This window comes from Vanessa tameamea, chromosome 25 (genome assembly GCF_037043105.1).
Source record: "Vanessa tameamea isolate UH-Manoa-2023 chromosome 25, ilVanTame1 primary haplotype, whole genome shotgun sequence".
NCBI classification, from domain to species: Eukaryota; Metazoa; Arthropoda; class Insecta; order Lepidoptera; family Nymphalidae; genus Vanessa; species Vanessa tameamea.
The window spans coordinates 8,706,343-8,728,313 of NC_087333.1; the positions used below are offsets into that span (position 1 = coordinate 8,706,343).

General features: G+C 33.3%; 1 protein-coding gene across 1 annotated transcript in view; it reads left to right on the plus strand.

Moving 5' to 3' along the window:
- Nucleotides 1-404: 404 nt before the first annotated feature.
- The window catches only part of LOC113392860 (uncharacterized), a 28,879-nt gene continuing 7,312 nt past the window's right edge, over nt 405-21,971 (plus strand). The window contains exons 1-4 of the mRNA XM_026629455.2: nt 405-609; nt 17,276-18,382; nt 19,385-19,591; nt 20,453-20,615. Coding sequence (XP_026485240.2) covers nt 17,314-18,382; nt 19,385-19,591; nt 20,453-20,615 — 1,439 coding nt within the window. The 5' untranslated portion in view covers nt 405-609; nt 17,276-17,313. The remainder of the gene's footprint in view (nt 610-17,275; nt 18,383-19,384; nt 19,592-20,452; nt 20,616-21,971) is intronic.

The window sequence follows — 21,971 nt, forward strand, 5'->3', positions numbered from 1 at the left end:
CTTCTATGTTGAATAAAGGAATTTGAGTTTGTGAGCCGCGATTTTACTCGCGTCGTATGAATGGAATATATATTTTTTTTTACTGAAAATGTTCTGTCTTTAAATCCAGTAACCCTAGTAGAGTTAAAAAATCTTCGATAGTTACTCGATGGAGACCATAAAAACGGTTATGTTGAGTTTTTACCGACTAACATGTGATGGCTAAGCTTAAACTCAGTTAAAATTAAAGCTACAACTGGTTCGGAATGAATTATTCTATAGAAAAGAACCAAGAAGAAAATATTTTTGATTAATTTACAAAGTTATATAAAATTAAATAAGACATTATATATTAATTTGAGTTAAACCTCATTGCTCGAATGTTATGTCAGCGACTACCTCCCCGCCAAACATTACTTGACCTTAGAGTTCCCGCTCGAATTTGACATTTCACTTGGTTCGCGCCAAACGCAGACGTCACCGCCATCTTGGATTACTTTTTTAAATCGCGCGATGTGCTTTTTATTGAAGGAGTTATTGTAAAAAGTTCGAATATAAAATAAGTGTTCGTGATAAAATTGTGGTTTATGATTTGTGATAAGTGAAGACGAACAACGGCTTTAAAGTTAGGTATGTCATATATGTTTAAATTATAATAATATATTATAAGATATAGAAATAAAGATAATTTATTAATTTAAATATATTGGAAATTTAACTTTAAATTTTGTATTGTGCGCGCGCATTGATGTTTTTTCTAAGGTTTAAAAAAATATCGGTGTTTTTGAACTCCTCTAAATCGCCTTATCAAAGCCTATGTGTTCATGGAATATAATTACTATGGAAAAAATAAAGTTGATACTGCCATTCTTCTAATACAGCAGGCTTTTAGATTTTCAAGCTATTTTAAATTTAAGAAAACCTTTATTTTAAAATTTCTCGAATAAAATAGTAATGTTAAATAAAATTCTCGTCAACCAAGTCTTGCATAAAACCCTTCAAGTAAATGTGTCGTGTTAAAACATCTTAAGGATTATTTGCATAATGGACTAGTCTTGTTAGATGCGACGCTCTTTAAAGATGAAAGCCTGCACTCATCAAGCGTCTCCAGCTCTACATTTCAATAAATATACCTGTATTAACGCCTTTTAAAAACCACTATTTAATATGAACTTTAATTGCGCTACCAAATTGAATAATAAAAAAAACACGTTGCGTTTCTTTCGCCGGTTGTTCTCCGGCCCGGGGTGTTAATTTCCGAACCGGTGGTTGAGATTTGATTATATTTTGATTAGTAAATGTAACATTTCTATATTGAATAAATATTTTTTACTATGACTTTGAATCGGATAAAATAATTGCTATTTCGTTCGATTCGTTTCAATATTATTATAATATTTTTATTATTAAATTATTCCGATAAATACAGATTAAAAAGCACGTTTTGAAGTAAAATAAATTGTTAAATGTAAAATTCAATTTTTAAGGTAATTAACAAACAATTATTATAAGCGAGCCGAGACGGCACAGTGGTTAGAATGCGTGCACTTAACCGATGATTTCGGGTTCAAACCCAGGCAAGCACCACTGAATTTTCATGTTCTTAATTTATGTTTATAATTAATCTCGTGCTCGACGGTGAAGGAAAACATCGTGAGGAAACCTGCATGTGTCTAGTTTCAACGAAATTCTGCCACATGTGTATTCCACCAACCCGCGGGAGAGGAGGAAGAGGAGGCCTTAGCCCAGCAGTGGGAAATTTACAGGTTGCTAATGTATTGTAAAACCCGAATCAACCGGGTATGAACCCGCAAGTACTTAAGATTCACATATTCCAACCGTTAGGCCACCTCTGTAAGTAAATATCTAGAATAATCTTGAACCGTATCAAAAGGTTTCAAAACAACGAGTTTGTTTCATCAATGTTTACAAAAGTCTGACCGTGGCATTATGATTATTCTCTTGATTACAAAACTGTATATTTAACGGATGATTTATTTAATCGGTATTGTATTATCGACTGCCTCGTTGGTCAAGTGGTATAAGGTTGCGAATCTCTAGGTCCTGGGTTCAAATCTCAGATCGGGCTTTTATATGGTAAAATTCTTAACACGGAGTCTGGAAGCGGGGAATGTGTACACTCTCGCGCCTCGGAAATCACGGTTTCCGGTTGTGTCAAGTGGCTATCTCATCGGATTATGGGAGTATAGGGAGGGAGGAATAGGGAGAGCACCTGTGTTTGCGCACATTGTGCTCTATAACATGACCTGCGTGGTTCGCAAATCTCCATTGGGCACAACAAGTTCAGAACAAAAGCATCATTTTCTTCTGAGTTAGCTGTTCCGTTAATATATTATTCGTAATTCTTCGACTACTAACCGGCTTGCCCGATTTTGATGGAATATTTGTTTGTACTCATGAAATCACTTGGGTTATTTGGATGGTTCTTAGCTATTGCTGGTTACTGTATCCGGTAGATGGCGCTGTATCCCCGTCAATTTTTAATATTCTTAGTACTTCACACTTATATTATCACGTTTTCTGTATATATAAAAAAATACTCACACATCGATATCTAAATAATTTAAAAAATATATTCTTAAAACTCAAACGTCAATTTAACCAATCATACTCACGCAGAAATACACACAACACACACATGCACACTCAGTGTAATACACACCTAAAACATAGGCTGCGATGCCATACTTATTATTTATTTATTTATTTATTTCAGGATTTAGAGGAAAGGAAAGTAGAGTGAACTGGCAGGAATAGTCACGTAAAAAAAAAACCATTTATTTTTGCATTCGGTAAGACGGTACTATTCAAAGTTTTGACTTTACGACTCGTAACTCAGAAATGATTGGTAATCGATGTACAATAACGATTCGTTAAATATAGGAAAACGTTGTTAGTGTTCTGCAATGTTAAGAAACATCACACGTGAAATTCCCAAACAGATATATTTACATAAAGCATATAATACACAGGCCGGTGCAATACTTTACTAGAAATATATATTCAAACATTTCCTACTTCGTTAAGTGGCTTGTTTAAAACGCTTTAGATTTCGAGGTCTGTTTGGGATCTCGGATTTGTATATATCCAGCATTTGTATGTTAACAGCAGTAAATGTCCCATTACTGGGTTAAGGCCAGGAGAAGGTTTGGAGCTTATTCCACCACGCTGCTTCAATGTTTGTTGGTGCACCGCCAAGCACGAGAAGGAACTGTATATACAAATTAAGCACATGGAAATTCAGTGGTGCTTGCTTGGCTTTAAACTCGCAATAATCGTTAAGATGCACGTTCTAATTCGTCCATTTGCTTCCTCTCATAGTATAAAGGTATGCCGAAAAAAGGGCTTTCAAGGCCTAGGGATGTAAGCACTACTAACTCACAGGCTGCGCTCTGCTTACGAGTGTTTAAATTAAAACTCCAGGGTATGATCTCAGGGCTTCAGGATCTATGCCTGGGCTTTATATAGTAGCTAGAACATCGGGACAGTCTGAGTATCGGTCTTATTTACTCATAACAAGTTGTGTTATAATTTCACAGTCCACACTTGAAACAATGAATTACTTAATCTCGAACGATCACACACACATACATGCTTACATATATTTGTTTATACATCTCGTTTATGACTAGTTTAATATTATTTATTAAACATTATTTCGTGTCGAGAGAAACCGCACGTGTAAAAAAAAAGCAAATGTTTTGTCTATATCTGTGATATTGTTTGTGGTATGTTTTATTTCTTTGTTATAAAAACTCAATTATCGATGTTTAATATTAATGGTAAATGGTTCTTCATAAGAATAAAGATTCTTTTTTAAATTATATTTCAGATTTTTTATATGTAATGACAATATTAAATTTTTAAATATAGAATCAATCCGGGATAAAATTACCCCACATATTGAACATGTATATATATTTTTATTAAACTAAGAATATATAAAAACATAGAAAGAATAATTTTAATATTAGTTAATCTTATATACAAAAGTGAAAATAATAAAGATCCGGTTAAACTAGTACCATGCTGCTAACAAGCGGATCGGTACCAGTTCCATCACGATGTGTGTCTTAACCGCAGAGTATAAACACCGCAGGCATGAACACAAGCAAAACAACTGACTATTAATACTCCAATCAAATAAATTATAAATAAAATTCGAATCCTTACAAAATTGCACCTATTGCACGCTCAGGGGTGATACTTTACTTCAAACTCAAATGGGCCCAAACGTATATAATATAACATATATATATACCATACCACACACAAAATGATTTTGCACAGAAAAAAAATCTTGTTTTTTTTTTAAATCCTATTAATGACTTGAAAACTCATCGGTTCGTGCCCTTGTTTGAACCCGCAAGCGTTGGCTATGTGTTCTAGGCACTGAGCCAGTTCTTAAATAATATATAACAAGATACAATATGAGATAACTTATTAACATCCATTTAATATAATTCCTCGACAGTACTTATGTAAACTTCGTCACGCAAGAGGCTTTTTCACTTCTGAGCACTTTCACTGGTGACCTTGATCACTCATCACCGAAGTTCCGTACGAACTTCAGGTAACATGGTGCTGCTATCTTTTATGATACAAATAACACGATAAAACGTCGACAACAATAATAAAACATATATATTTTATTATTGAATCCAATCGTATGCATCAATATTAATTATTCAAGTTCGAATCGTTATTTTACAAAATGAAATTAATTTTAAATATACAACTGGTACTTTTTTACTTGGATTATGAATAAATTTAAAGCTCATGTCAAAAATACAATAAATAAAGCATATTACTCAATACAAAATTAAATTAATGATAAACAACGCGCACTGGTGGTAGGGCTTTGTGCAAGCCCGTCTGGGTAGGTACCACCCACTCATCAGATATTCTACCGCCAAACAGCAGTACTCAGTATTGTTGTGATCCGATTTGAAGGGCGAGTGAGCCAGTGTAACTACAGACGCAAGGGACATAACATCTTAGTTCCCGAAGTTGGTGGCGCATTGGTGATGTAAGGAATGGTTAATATTTCTTACAGCGCCATTGTCTATGGTCGGTAGTGACCACTTACCATCAGGTGGCTCATTTGCTCGTCCGCCATAAGAAAAATACTTCGGTTTTATTTTTAGTAAAAATCTTTAACCGTTGTAATTGAAAATATTACTAAGCGGATAGCTTCACTGCACGAAAACTAACATGATTTTTCATTATCTTGACTCATAATCCATACCATCAGGTGCCCTATTTGCCATGTGATTTACCATTGCCATTTACCATGACCTATTTGCTCGTCGGCCTACCGATATCATAAAAAAAAAACTTAGTATTTTTCATGTTCTAGGCAGAATATATACAAATTTTATTCTACTTGATTGACATACTCTGTAATTAGAATGGTAGGAAAGAGTTATTAAGTTCATTATAATGTTAATTCACCAACGAGAATAATGAACCTAATCAATAGTTAGCCTTTACCGACAATTAAGTTACACGGGTAAGTAAATACAATAGTATTATTATCTCGAGACGTTTAAACAATAGTTTAAATCAATAAGTTAGTTAGTATTAATTTTAGAATGAAGCATATCGCATGATACACTTCAGAAACTTGGACATCATACATTTGTATTCGTATATGCGATTTTGTTTAACAGGCTAACTTAATTTAACTTACTCCACTTCTCGTTATTTTTCTTTCCACGCAGGAGAAATCTCTCGAATATACTTGACTAAAATCCCTGCAGTATAACCTTCATCGATATTTATTTGCAATATATTCAGAATGCATGATGGTCGTTGTGTCTTTCATAATAAAAAAAAAAAACAAAATTTGTCGAACATTCCTCAATAAAATTTCGCGTGAGATTGAACACGCTATTCTCATCTTAATGACAGTTCCCTATTTTTAGGAGTTACAGTTTCCGCGCTTAAACAATTGCCATTAGCGTCAAACAATACGACACAAACAAACAAGTACTTGAACTCATCATGATATAATCAATATGAAGCGGTTTGATTGTTTGTAAGTGCTAAACTCTGTAACTACCAGTTGCATTTGATAGCTTGATTCTCGAAGGTTATCACGACCTATAGGTACAGTAACGCTTAACGGTTATGGAGCAACTATTCGGTACATACAACAACTTCGCAGAGTTTGCGTATTAGAGTTTAGAAAACTTAAAAATTCGCCACACGACATTAAAACACTTGTAATCTTAGTTATTGAAGTATTTTCTAACAGTTAAACATAAAAAGTAAAAGTGTATCAATCAGAAGGCTGTCTTGTCACGCCAGTTAAGGAGACACGGACGTTCATCACGATAAAACTCGATGCGTTCATAAAGCAAGGTTGAAATTTATTTAAATCCGACATTAATCGAAAAAACTGTTTTATGCTTCCTTTTTCCGTTATCGGTAACTTTAGAAATAATCGTTATTTTAAATCGTTAATTTAATTTTATTCAAGTTTGCTTCGTAAGAATGGTATTAGGTTTTCTGAGTTCCGTTTACAGAAATGAATACTTCATGCAGATTAGAATTAAGCATATAAATTTAGTAATATTTCTCGCATTCGAACTCGCTATGTAAAGTTAAAATTCAATTGTTTCATCCACCCGGTCATGTTGGCTCTTGTAATTTAGTGTTGCAGTAATATATAACCAAATATCAGCATATAAGCATTGTAGTTATTTATTTAAAGTTAAAAATTTTCAACAAGAAATATGTATATAAACATATAAAAAAGAAATACTTTAGACTTTTGTGTTACACAAAAAGAATATATATATTATTACTATTATAATGTTTCGTATTTAGAATGTAACGTTTTCAGTCGCAGATAAATCCCGTGTGTTTTCACGCGACGCCGGCTGTGTCCAGCAACGTTGCAATAAGTATTGATCGACAGTATAATAGCTACTGTTTCTATTATAATATTAACAATATAACGATGAAAATAATAGCTTAGGTCTTTCGTTTAATTCTATTAAGTACAGAATTGTTTAATAATTCTTTAGACCTAGAATATTCTATGAACATAGTAAATACAGTTACACTCTACAGTTAGTCTCTGTACCTTGAGAACCCCATAGGATTTGGACGCCACGGTAGTATACGCAAGCGACCCCGTGACGTCCCCCAAAATATGCAATGGTTACCGCTAGTTTTTTAGTGGACATTCCGATAACACAGAGGACGTAACATCTTCATTCCTATGATTGGTCGCATTCATAATTTAGGGTTGGTTGAAAGAAACATGTAGATATATATCCGTCGTTAAAATATTATATTAAAACACATCGAATCCGTGAATCTGTCTTCCAATAAAATCGACATATTTTGGAATACTGTAACAAAAGGCGATTTTCACTAACGTATATAATTATGTTTTAAACGTTGCGTTTCATTTCAAAACCCATTCATAGTAATAAGAATCGATACAAATGTCAAGGTGCTCGTTGTTACGGAATGGCTCCTCTGAGTGCCCTGCACTCCGATCTCAGTTTCACCGTACGAAGGTTAGTAGTTTCTATAATAACTTATATCCTTGAAGTTTATTGATTTTGTAAGTGGATTTCATTACCACACGTTTTTGGTTGTGACATTTTTTTTCTTGCTGGAAAAACGGTTATGTGGGCCTCGCCGGTGCCCTGGACGATCTAGTGCGCTCTAGTACACCGGAATACATACTAAAAAACGGTACCCCCTCCGTTTTGTCAGCGGGCGCAACAGGATCGCTTTCGCGTGCTACCGTGACATTGTGACATGAGTGACACAACCTATTGACAAAATATTTATCTATTTTAAAATTGATTTGAATGGATATATAAGAATTACTAACATTATAGCATTAATTTAAAATTAAAAAAAAATTCAAAATGTTAAATCTAATCTAATTTACTTAGGTATTCAATAAATCAAAGCATCCGCAGTCGAACTAGACCTGTGCGTCAAGTGTGAACGCCTCATCCACTCGGTCTTTTATCAGAATTAATTACACGTTCATGTATAAAGGTTAACTTTAATACAGAATAAAGAATTAAATAAGAGTTAGTATCTTCCTAATTGTATTCGTATTAGCCATATTCTTGCACCTGTCACCCATTTGTGTAATCTGCCGTACTGCCATCCTCAGCCATATTGATCACTATTATAAAGCTCAATCCTTCCCATATATTTAATAAAAATACCTACCTATTAAACATTTCGAAAACACTTTGTATAACGAATATTTTGTGATGGAAGACGTTATCTCGGTGATCCTTAAATAAATAAACAGTTTTGATTTCAATTTATTTACGGTTGCTTGTCTGCAAAATCTGACAACGAGGACGTGACCTACAGACAATTTATACACCCGGAACATGATAATACTAATTACATTAGTGACCTTTAATAGATTCAATTGATTTGTATTTAATATTTTTAATTTTTTTATAATCAAACATTTGTTCACAAAGGTAAAACATAAACAGTATAAAACATTAATTTTAAGATCATTTTAACGGCCATTCATAGAGAAAATTTATCTAGTGCGCACTGAGGCCGATTAACCTTGTCAGGGCGTATACGATGATCACAATTATGCTTCTTTCATGAGACAAACTACTACACAAGACATGTATTTACAAATAAGTCCACAAACTCAAGTGGGTTCTCATAACCAGATGGAGGGAGTAACATCTTTCATGACCGGAATGAGATCAGGCTTAGAGCCAACGGCTTTCCGTGCAACAGTGATACCTATCACATTCGAACAAGGAGCTGCTGATGAGAATATTTTGACAGACAAATCTTACTCATTCCGTTAGCTCTTTTTTAAAACTAAGGGCAATCCGTCAATACAAAAGTTTATTTCCAGCTTTGAGTCGATATTTAACATCGTAGGAAAACCAAAATCGTCCTCACGCACGTATTCTTCAACCGAAGCGGTTGGATAAACTCCAAGCTTCCTCCTTAAGAGGATTGGAATGGGAGATGAGGGATAGAAGATCTTACTCATAGTAAAACTTAAATTTACTGTATACAATAAACAGACTTTAGTGAAATCACGACCTTACATTTTATCACTAGAAATATTTTAGCTAATATTTATTCTAAATAAACTGTACTCAGAACTGCGAAGGCTTTCTGAAGCAATATTTGTTTCTTAATCTGTTCTTGAAGTTATATTTGATATTGAATAGCACAATGAATTATTTTTGGGTTCTGTGTCATATTTAAATAATTTGTGGGCTTCTAGCAGAATGTGTGTGTTGTGGCAGAATTTTTGTCAGGTTTCAAGCGATTTGTTGCCTAATTCTTTGTTATGGGCTTTGGTTTTGATTGAAGTAGGTTTAATTCTATATGTTTAGGGCCTTAATGTTGCTCAGTATAAAGATACACATCGTTCTGTCAATTTTATCTCTCAGATTGCAAGGCAACAAGAATAAACTATTTAAATAAATGGCTTTAGTTTAAAGTATATTTGAAATCGTTTCCAATTGAAATTAATACTGATCTGTAGTCGCAGTTGTTACTGTAATTTAACTCTTATACATATAAATATAATATTAAAATAGTAAAAAATATATAACGATGTTATTTATAAGAGTAAAAACAAATGTTGTACAATTTGTTTTTAACTTATTTGTGAGAATAATTTAACATCAAGTTTTCTGTGTTATTTAATCGAATGTTCAGGAAATTGATATGTTTAAACATATTTAATATTCGTATTTTTATATATAATCTGTATATGAAATCGACAGTCGTCATATCTGTTTGGGATTAAAAGAATTCGACATCATTTGACATTTTACCATGATGGGTATCATATATCTTACAACGATCCGCAAACGGACACGTCAGATGTGAGAAGAATCGTTGAAAGGAATTTAGCGAGTGTAATATATATATTTGATAAAAATACCAGTACAAACCGGATTACGTTGAGAACGGTAACAGCAATAGTGCGATTTCAAGGTCTTTTCGCCCGCATAACCACTCCATAGAACCAGCATACAGCATACCATCATAAGCGATTTAACCTTCGACCACACTCCTATCTTAAATGCCAGCAACGCACCTGGAAGCCTTCCAGTCTTGCAGATGTACACGAGCAGTGTCAGTCACTTCCCATCAGATGACGGTTCCCCCCATAGTATAAAAAATAGAAAAACGTCGGTATTTCCATATTTAATCGAATTTATGTTATATTCACAAAGTATACATTTTTAATCGAGGTAGATTTCATAAGCATAACATAACATAATCAGCCTGTAAATTTCCCACTGCTGGGCTAAGGCCTCCTCTCCCGTTGAGGAGAAGGTATGGAGCATATTCTACCACGCTGCTCCAATGCGGGTTGGTGGAATACACGTGTGGCAGAATTTCGTTGAAATTAGACACATGCAGGTTTCCTCACGATGTTTTCCTTCACCGCCGAGCACGAGATGAATTATAAACAAATTAAGCACATGTAAATTCAGTGGTGCCTGCCTGGGTTTGAACCCGAAATCATCGGTTAAGATGCACGCGTTCTAACCACTGGGCCATCTCGGATTTCATAAGCAAATTCTTATAATCCTTTGATCGGTCTCTCATTGTACTCATAAAATAAAAATAAAACTTCGGCAAAAGTTGTCAGAGGTTGTCAGAGGTACGGAAATTAACATTTAGGTTCCTACCTAACACCACACCACCTGACATGCGCGCGTAGATAGATATAATTCAATTTCAACTTACAAAGAGTGCATCTACTTTTTGTTATGATTTTTTATTATTATTAAATGAAGTAAACCTTACTCCATACATGCGAAACCGTGAGAACAGGTAGCCTCACACATGCGTTGTTAATTATAAGTAATACGACACACATGTTGATTTCAATTCTGCAATGTGGCCCGCTTACATAACACTTGCGTCACACGCCACGCCTGTCTGAATAGGGCTTTATAAGGCCCTTTTGCTTTAAATATCATTCGTTACTTAGGTTCAATCATTCCTTAATATATTAGTTAAGATTAGATGATTATAAAAAGGAATTCTGTACCATTTCGTGCATAATATAGCACATCACGGTACACTGCTGGCCTCATACCTCCTGTCCTTTTTTAAGACCTAATTTGCTCTGTGTGCAACCGCGCGAGTATCTGTGTGTGCTGCATTTCACGCCAGGTGTGCGCTCGCCTTTAAATTACTTGGGTTAAATAAACAGTTCATAACTATGCAATCACAAGTGCATTACATTTTAACGAATCGTATTTTATTCAATAATTTAGTCAAAATAGCGTTGAAAATTGATCTTTATGATATAAGATTCGATTTCAAGCAGTTGAGTCGCTTGTTTTTAAAATGTCAGACGAATTACAGGTTGCGCACTGGAATACTCAGTTTTCACCTACTTACGTAATGCTCTAATCTAAACTATTACAATACAGACGAATTTTCCCAAATAAGGAACACCTTTACTAAACTGATAGTACTGAGTTTCCAGCCGGTTCTTCTCGGTAGAATCTACATTCCGAACCGGTGGTAGCTTTACTCTAAATAGTTTGTTAAATGACGATTCAAAGTGCTTGTAAAAGCCTACTTGAATAAAGTATATTTTGATTTTGATTTTGATTTTGAAGGCCTTAGGTAAGAAACTATTACTGTATTCTTTTGTTTAACTAGTAATTACACTATATGTTAACGACTATTTCAGCCTCCACCCCCCCTCCATAGACACTCCGACAGTCTTGTCAAATATTTTACATACTAATCAAACATAATATGATTTAAACATAGAAAATATTACTACTTTTTACCAATTTATATATGGGTAGGTGGACGAGCTGATGGTAAGTGGTCACCACAGCCTATAGACATTGTAAAAAATATTAACCATTCCTTACGTCGCCAATGCGCAACTGACCTTGGGAACAAAGATATATGTATGATGTCCCTTGTGCCTCTAGATACACTGGCTTACTCACCCTACAAACCTGAACACAATAATACTGGGTATTACTGTTTAGCGACCACTGGGCGAACACTACCAATAAATATATAAACAATAAAGAATGATTTAAAACATTACAATAAATAGTTGACTAAGAAATTACGTAATGCTTTATATAAATTTATTTACAAAATTTCAATAGTGCGTTTCAGGTTTCGATCTTATTTGAAGTGTCATTGAACCCGTATCTGGTTGCGGTGTACACTTTCGCTGCGGTCGTCTGTAACCACAACGCTTTAAACTGTTTCATTTGTATAACTGTCATGATTATCGTTGGTGTGACTAACGTATAATTAAGATCGCATTTTATCATTTTATAACTCGCTTGATTGATAAATGCATCTTGTATTTTAGGGAAAATTAGTTTAATAAGTCTTGAATACAGGTACAGGAGTTTCAGTAAAAAAATGTGTACATCAAAAAACAGTTTTAACTCCAGAAGACAAATTATTTACTAAAAAAATATATCATCAAATTCGATCGAGCTGTTTAGGAGGGATGAACTACAATTGTGTGTTCGTAATTCTTGTCACAAACATCGGCCTTTGTGCAGACGAGCAAATGTGACTCTCACTGTGACAAATGTCAATAACTTCGTCAAATATTTAAGATGTTGTTTACCTTAAATTGTACCGACTCACTCTTAGAACCTGAACACAAAAATACAAAGTAAATGTTGAGAAAATATTTCGATAAGCTACTTAAATGCGTGTGTCCTTTGCACTTAAATGAAAATAAAAAAAAACCAAAACAAACATCAATGAATTTGCCACTAATTTAATGACACACAATGAAATACATTAATTGTAGTTAACTAATGTCTGAACATCATATGTTTTTATTACACAATTATGAACTTCGATAGATGGAACTTTGAATACTAGAATTAATTAAAAGCTTTGGTAACGTTAAACATATCTAATCAATATACATATATAATTGTATTTAACTAACATGGCTGTATTTTTAGATGTGAAAAAGAGAAAACTACTGAGTTTCTTGTCGGTTCTTCTCGGCAGAATCTACATTCTGAACCTGTGGTTTACTTAAAATAGTTTGTTAAATGACGATTCAAAAGCGCTTGTAAAAGCCTACTTGAATAAAATATATTTAGATTTTGATTTTGATATTTTTTGATTAAACATAAGGATTCATTATATTTTTATAAAATCTCACAACATTTGATTTATTTGATTTTGAGCGTGATAAGTCTACCTTAGAAATATAAAAGGTGCATTTCTTCTAGTGGTTATTTTCGTGGACAGTTAAAAGTAATTTAACTGAGATTATAATTATTTATTGAAGTAAATGTTGTATCCTTTTTTGTGGATTGATATTTTAGTATTCATGAAATTTGCAATCACAAACCTCACAAAAAGTATTTTTCCTAATAATTAATAAATATTTGAATTGAATCATTTGACAACTTTAACAACATCAGCAAACCAGGACTTGGCTGATGGATCTGTTTATGGTGAATAAAAGGTCATATACATATAATATCATCAACCAAAGATTACGGGTTCAAATCCCAGCACTAACTATTAAATTTCACGTACTTAATTTTTGTTTATAATACATTACATGCTCAGCATCGGAAACGTGAATAAATTGGATGAAAGTCTGCCACATGTGTAACCAAGTGTATTGGAGCAGCGTGGTGGAATGTGCTCCAAAATCTCTCCTCAATAGGAGACCTCAGCTGTGGCACATTTAAACAGCGTAGTGAAATATGCTCCAAAACTTCTCCTCAAAAGGAGACTTCAGCTGTGGCACATTTAAAGGCTGTTTCTTTAAACACGAATAACTTATTTGCAATTATGTGAATTGTGTTATTTGTGCGTCTAACTTCGTTTATTTGAAAGTCGACGGAAGGCGTTTCACGTGTACACTCGGCCGTTTATGAATGTTACAATTTATATGGGTTATATCATGGTTACTGGAATAGTACTTTGCCGTTCACTTCGCATTCCGAGCTTCGTGGTCAACTAGTTTTTGTAAACAAATAATTATTTCCAATAAATGCTGACAACATTTTTATCTTTACTAGTTTTGGATGCGTTAATTCATTAGTCGCAATAAAATGTGTGTTTAATTCAAACATTTTCTTTTTTCTAAAGATTTATTGTTCCAAATGTGATATTCAAATAAAAAACATTTTTACAAAATTCCAGTAGACATGCCTGTCTTGCGGGTACCAACTACCGGTAACTATTTCGCACGTTTAAACAGTAGCTCGGACGATATACAAACACATAAAAAAAATAAATAATAATATTTATTTATACAAAATGCAGCAATAAATAGTATGTATATATGAAAAATATAATCAATGTAATTGATAAGAGATTCTTATATAACATTTGTATGTGCTAATTTAGTTAGTAATTCAAAGTCAATGTAAATTAAAATCAAAATGACTTTTCATGTGTTTAATTTGTGTTTACTACTCATCGCCCACGTGTCGAATATACTGCCATGCGCACCGACCGGATTGGAGCAGAGTGATGCAATCAAAACATACTTCATTCAAGTAGGCTCAAGTTCTTACGAGAACTTTTGAATAGTCATTTTGCAAGGTCGCAATGTAGATTCTAGAGAGGATTGAATGAGATTGAAACAATCTTTAGAAGATGTTGGTCAGCAGTAAGCAAGCAAGAATGCAATTAGGAAAGAAATCCATCTTATCGAGGTTAACATGGTCATACATCACCATTAGTAGTCAAGTAAAAGATTTACTTGATTCGCCTCTCAGTTTAATCGAAAAATAAATAATTGTATTTGTGCTCACTTCTAATTTTATGGTATACCTTATATCTTATTGGTTTTATTAATTAATATTTATTATATAATAGTTAAAAAAATATATCATAATTTTATTCTTATCTCTAAACTTTGATTATGTTTAGTTTATATTTTTAATACATATTTTAAAGTGTGATAGTGCAAGGTGAGACTACCCGTAAAGAGTAGAACATTTGCCGAGTAAATTTTGAAATGTATTTTTTTTTATTTTGATGTGATATTGTATCTACTGTTGGTGGTCATATTGAAAATAAAATATATTAGTTATAAATAGCCGCTTCTAATACCAATTTCATAATTATTTTAAAACGATTATTGGTCGTCAGGTTTTAGGTATAAAAATAGCTTATGTCCTTCCTGAGAGTTCCAGCTTGCTTCACACTAAATTGAGCCGAGATGCCCCAGTGGTTAGGTTAGCGTGTTCAAACCCGGGCAAGCACCGCTGAATTTTCATGTGCTTAATTTGTGTATGATAATTCATCTCGTGCTCGGCGGTGAAGGAAAACATCGTGAGGAAACCTGCATGTGTCTAATTTCAAAGAAATTCTGCCACATGTTTATCCACCAAACCTTCTCCTCAAAGGGAGAGGAGGCCTTAGGCCAGTAGTGGGAAATTTACGGGCTGTTAATGTATGTATGTATAACACTAAATTTCATCAAATTCGTTTCAGCCATTTAGCTATGGAAGAGTAACAGACGGACAGAGTTATTTTCACATTTATAATATTAGTATAGGTAACGCTGCACTTGACTTGCATTTATCAATGTGGTTACTTAAAATTATTACGGAACCAGCTTTATACTCGCGGTCATTTTTGTTAATGACAAAATGTTTGCTGTGAATTCTTTAGGCAGATTGTAAAACTTCTTATAAGTGATTCTAAATAGACGACTTTGTTTACCGAATAACACTGCTCGTATTTTTTTTCTAACTGGGGCATACTAAAAGCTTCCTTATGTATTTTCTAGTTTAAAAAGAATTTGAAGAAAGACAAACCATAAAAAAAATTAAAATTTATAATATTAATTGGGATAAACAATATAGGTATATTTGAACTTGTATGATATATACATATAAAATAACTCAGTGGTCGATATCCGATTGCGGATTCAAACCGAGGAAGCATCTCTGAATTTTCGTGTGCGTAAATTGAGTTAATTATATTCATCACGAGATCGGTTGGTGTAGGAAAACACCGTGAAGGGCCATGGGCGAAGCACATCTCAGGAGGATGCACTTTTATATCGACACGATCCTGTAACTCTGATCTGGGCATTCGTTTTACGGAGTAGGAATCCCACATAACCCGGTGTCTAACCCCCTAGAGGCTTGAGAACTTTTCTGAAGATTTCCACTGCGTGAAAAACAGGAAATCATCGTGAACAAACCCGCATGTTACAAAGAAAATCATTAAAGTAGTATAATTTTGCCCGTAAAGGAAAATGTATGGGCTGTTACTAAACTTATTTTTTTTCTATGTGAACAAAGCCGAGGACAAAGCTTGTTCGATACTAAATTTTGTGTTTATTCTCACGTTCTACTTCATATGGGAATATTATGTAACGTGCTTTTGTTAAAAACATATGTTTTGATATTCAACAATAGAATTAACATTACAATATATTCGCGTTATGAGTTCTAACTTTCCATGATTAATATAATGTAAGTCGGAAGTTTTAAAGACGGAACTTTGATTATTCCGGTCGTAATTGTAAAGAGTTAGGTCGAATTAGAATCTTTTTCCACGCTGCTCATTACGCAGGCTTGTAGACAAATTGAGATGAGTTGAGTGATGGCAGTTTTTATTCATATAGTTTTCCACACAATGTTTTCCTTCCCTGTGCAGGAGATGATTATAGACACAATAAAAGGTTATGATTATTTAATGGTGCTTCACTGGAACATATAGTTTCCGGTTAAAAATCACGTTTTCAAATCAATTCTTTTAAACATCACATAAATTGAGATTTTTTAAATATGGGGCTTAATCATTTTCACTTTTTATTTTACTAAATATTTATATAAAAATAAACAAAGACATTATCAAATTACAATTACAACACAATTTTTTACTTAAAAAATAGACAGGACAATTTTTATGTTTTATGTAATTACCCTGAACCCCAAAATTATGATAATATTAGATTAGGGAAATTATTCATTTCTGATACAAATGTTAACCAATTTTCTTAATGAACTATATTTTCGGTACCTGACATTGAACAAATATTGCAATATTACAGTTTATTTAACGATGCGTTATTAATGCGATAACAGATGAAGAAAAAAAAGTTAAGTGCTAATTAAAAAAATACGAGAACCATTTCGTTATTTTCGCTGATAATTTGATAATCATTTCAGATATTAAAGATTAAAGTGATGAAACACCACAGTCTACTACACATTTAGCTCAATGACATACCTTTTTCTTTTTTTTTTTCGTTCATCAGCTGATATTATTGTTTCAGATGGGACAATTAAAATGTACCACAGCGCGCGGTGAAAAATGAAGCTTCAAATTAGTGCCATAATATTATTAAGTTATTTTACTGTTGTGTTGTCTAAGTCTTTTGATATTCAAAAATTTAACGATAAAAATGAAAACGATATTGAAAATGACATAATAGACTTCGATGATGAATATTCAGTCAAATATGATAAGAAATATGAAGTGCTTCCGTGGGATTCGAGTGATTTCAACAAAGATTCATATAAATACACCATCGTGAGAGATGAAGAAACACACAAACAAAAAAAAGATGAAGACGGAAAAGACAGAGAAACAGAAAAACAAACTACTATAAGTCCATACAATGACACCACCGAAGTAACGACAGAACCCAGTGCAATACCTATAGAATTACTAAGTACAACTGAAAATTCTTTAATAACCATCGGAGAGAGTACATCGGAACCTGATTTAACTGTAATTCCTTTAGCAACCACAGAAAAAGTACCATTTGTTATTGTAATAAACCAAACAGTCACTTTGCCAGTTTCAACAGAAACACCCGAAGATGTAAATTCAACTACAGTATTCTATGAAATGACAACAAGACCAACGACATTCAATGAAACAACACCGGAAACTAATACAAATAAAATAATAACCAATGAATCACAATTGAATTATACATTTGAATCATTTACAGAAAATCCAGACATAAAATCTATAGAAGAGGATTCAACAGAAGCTTTTATAATTATTAAAAATTTAACAAATAAAGTACTGAATAAAACTGACAGTGTTCAAAATAGAAAAGTAAATCGAAAAGGTAATAAAAGGGATAGTAACGAAGAGGTCCCGATATTTACAGAATTAGATGTTGAAGATTTAACAGATGTACCTGAAGATTACTACGACACTAAAGACATCGTTCCAACACCTGCTCCCAAAACAGATGCTCTCTCAGTTATATTCGGTTTCGCAGGCAGTGTTGTTGAAAGTGTTGTGGAAAGTGTAGCTGAAAGAGTCGTTCCCAAGGGTTTATACGATTTATTTAAACGAATGCAAAGACAAAGTGAGTTATTAGAAGCTGAGAAGTTGAGGAGCCGAGAAGAAAATGGAGGAATTGGTATGATGATTTAAATATGTTATTTATCGTTTTATTGCCGCCGAGAAAATGGGCCACCTGATGGTAAGTGGTCACCACTGTTCTTAAGACATTTTAACAATGCCCTACATCGCCAATGCGCCACCAACGTTGTGAATAGAGATGTTAGGTTCCTTGTGATTGTTACACTGGCTCACTCACCCTTCAAATCGGAAACAATATTAAGTATTGCTTCTTGGCGGTACAATAAATGGTGATGGGGTTGTACCTAGAGTATACAGCTACGCATAGTTAGGATACGAGTATTAAATCTAAGTGCGATTGTGGTGACAGGGTCAACCAGCTGAGGAATAAGGAGCCCCGTGCCTTCCTGTTTTAAATTAAACGTAAATCTAACAAGTAAAAAAGTATTATTGCACATCCATAAAGTCCCATAATATACTTCGATAATATTATATAATTTTCATAGGAGTTGAATAGAGTTTAATGATTAATTTTGCACTTAAAAGCAAATTACAACAGACCTTGGTTCGACAGTTCCTGTTTTGAACTTTGCATACATTTGAATATATTATTAATGTATATTTTAAACATTATTTTTTATCTCAATTACATTTTGATATTCCACATGGTCGTTCTGTTTTGAGGTTGTTTTTGTACAATAACGCATGCATGTCCTTAATGTAGTTAATTTTTTTATCTAGTTTAATGGTGTTATTGCGTGATTCATATTTTTCCTTCTAAATAGAGAAAAGCCAAAATAAAAAGTATCGTCAATATAGACAATTTTCTGAAGATGAATATTTATTTGTTTCATTGGAATCATTTTCTTATCCGTTTGTTTTAAATTCTCTCTAAAGTACTATAAAGATTCTTGATTTAGGATTTAATAAGGTAGTAATTCGTGTAAAATGACTACTTTTATCTTTTATGAGTACTTTTATCAGATTCATAATGAACTTGTTATTATTTCATATATTTTACTTATAGTTGCGAGTTTTAATTTCTGATCTGTTTTTTCAGGTCAATTTACTCGTGGAGTAATCAAAACTATTTCCTCGGGCTTGAGTAGGCCGCTCAGCCAGCTAATGGCTGGCGCCAGGGATATTGGTTCTTTGGACAGCGACCATGGCTTCATCGGTAGCTTGGCTTCTGGCGTGACCAGTGTTGCAAATGTTGCAAATTCGATGGTCGATGTTTTTAAAGACAGAGTTCAAGCGATTTATCCTGGTAAGTATTTTTTTATTATTCAACATTTTCTTCTATTTAGTCGACTTTGTCTGAAGTAAAGAAGATGTGACGGTTTCAACTGACTTAAGTATTAATGGGTTTTCATGAACTTGAGAAAGGAGAACATCGTGACTTATCTTACCTATTTTAGACAAAATTCTGGTGCATATGTTTGGAATATGCTTTCAACCTTCTTTCTCCTAAAGATGAAAGGAGGCGTTTGTGCAGTATTCGGCTAATTACTGGCAAAATATTGTCTGTGATTTGTACCTGTCTTGGTACAACTAACTGATTAGTTCTTTAGTACCAGAAATAAATAAATCTTGTAGTTCCTAGACGTACAGTTTAAAGAGAAAGTGAGCCAGAACGATAACAAGATATTTTTATACAAGACAGGTAACATCTTAAATCAAATGATTAGAAATAAATTGACAATTTGAACATTATATCTTCTAATACATAAAAAAATACAAATTACCAGTTGTTCAGTTCATTTCAACGCTTGTTTAACATATATACTATATTATGAATAAGCTATGTATGTATTTTTTTTTTCTGAATATATCCTTGTATTTTATCGTGAATTATTTCCGGGTTTTCAGTGAAGGTTAGAGAACGTAACGTTTTAATTATTTAATTATATGACAGTAAATATATTTTACTCTTTACTTTTAAGAACGTGTTGCAGATTAATATGCTATGTCCAAAATACATAAAATTTCGATTTCATAATATTTATTTATTTACACTACACTATATATAAATATAGATTATGTAGAACTTCCATTAGTTTTATCTTCCTTGTATTTCGTGCGTTAGCATGTTTTCGAAACTTCTTCAACATTTTTAAACTTGTCACAGGCACGATCTGGTGTGGTGATGGCCATTCACCCCAAGCTCGTTCTGGAGAGCTAGGTCTGTTCTTCTTCACCGACACATGCTGTAGACAGCATGACGCCTGCAAGATGTACATCTCAGCTGGTGAAACAAAGTTCGGTCTCACTAACACCGGACTTTTCACGCGGTAAGTTCCTTTATTTCTGTTAGTTTACAAATTCAGGAGAACTTCTCGAAATCATTTTTCAGTAAAGTCCACAGTCTGAACCGGCGGAACTTTATTTCTATGATAGACTTTAAAAATTACGCTTCGTAAGTTTATTCATATTTAAGCAACCTTTTTTTTGCTGGCAAAACGTTTTGAGGAAATTCTAAAAAATGTGTAGTATTTTACGCCTAAAAGCCTGTTCTAATGAACAAATATTCTTATGAGGAGACATCATTGCTGTGGCCAATAGTAACATGCTGTACTTATGAACTTCTAGGAGAACGTAGCAGACCCTCCTTATATACACTGATTTGCATGGCAATTGGCTGAGTGGTTGTTTCAAAATGTATCGAAATATCTTCTATCTTCGGAATATTTATGAGATACTACGAGAAACTGATTCGTCTTATCGCATCTGAAATATGTTTTATAAAATTAACTTGTAGAATAACAAGTTTATTTGTAAGGTCATTGGCATAAGTTTTAATGAATTCACAGTCAAGGTCATTATGATTGTAGACTTATTAATGATTATACTCGAGAATGTTATATTTGTGTTTGTTGACGGAGACAGTGACTGCTATAAAAGCAACCATGATGTCATAAGTTGTTTCAACGACCAATAAAGTATGGTGGCGGGAAATTACCAAAACATTCTCAAAGAAAGTTAGTCATCAGACCTGGCGTGATTGTGTGTCAAATGGATAATCGAAACATGGTGATAAGATTTCATTTTATTTATTTATCCAAGAGCGTAGATAAATAAAAGTCACAAACACTTTCAAGCGGTTAAATTTCGCTAAAAAAACTAATTTGTGGTTACTAGCAAAAGTGTTTGCTGTAAGTAGTTCGACTCTTGTCTATAGTGTATGGTAATTTTGCACCGATTCCTACCACCAGCGTGGTATATTTATATATGGTATAAAACAGTCGTTTCCCGCCGTCTGTACGCTTAGATCTTTTAAACTACGTAGGGGATTTTAAAGGAGTTTTCATTAATAAACAGAGAGAGAAAAGCCGAGTATTTCAATTTTTCTAGCTGGAAATAACAAGAATTTTTATTTTTATATTTCAAACTAAATTTATATATAGAACCTTATCGGCCTTGTGGTTGAAATTACTCCCTGTATGGGTCTGTGTGCATTTGACATTACTGTACCTATCATAACGAAACTCGCTATGATGATAACTTTTATTATGGCTTAAAACTAACCTTAAATAGTTAAGACATATTATTTCTGACTCAAAATATACGTTGAATCTTTTAGGAGCGTCAATTTTATCTTCCCATTTTGGAAAAAATCTTACTTAAATATTATTTTGTCCGTTTTATTA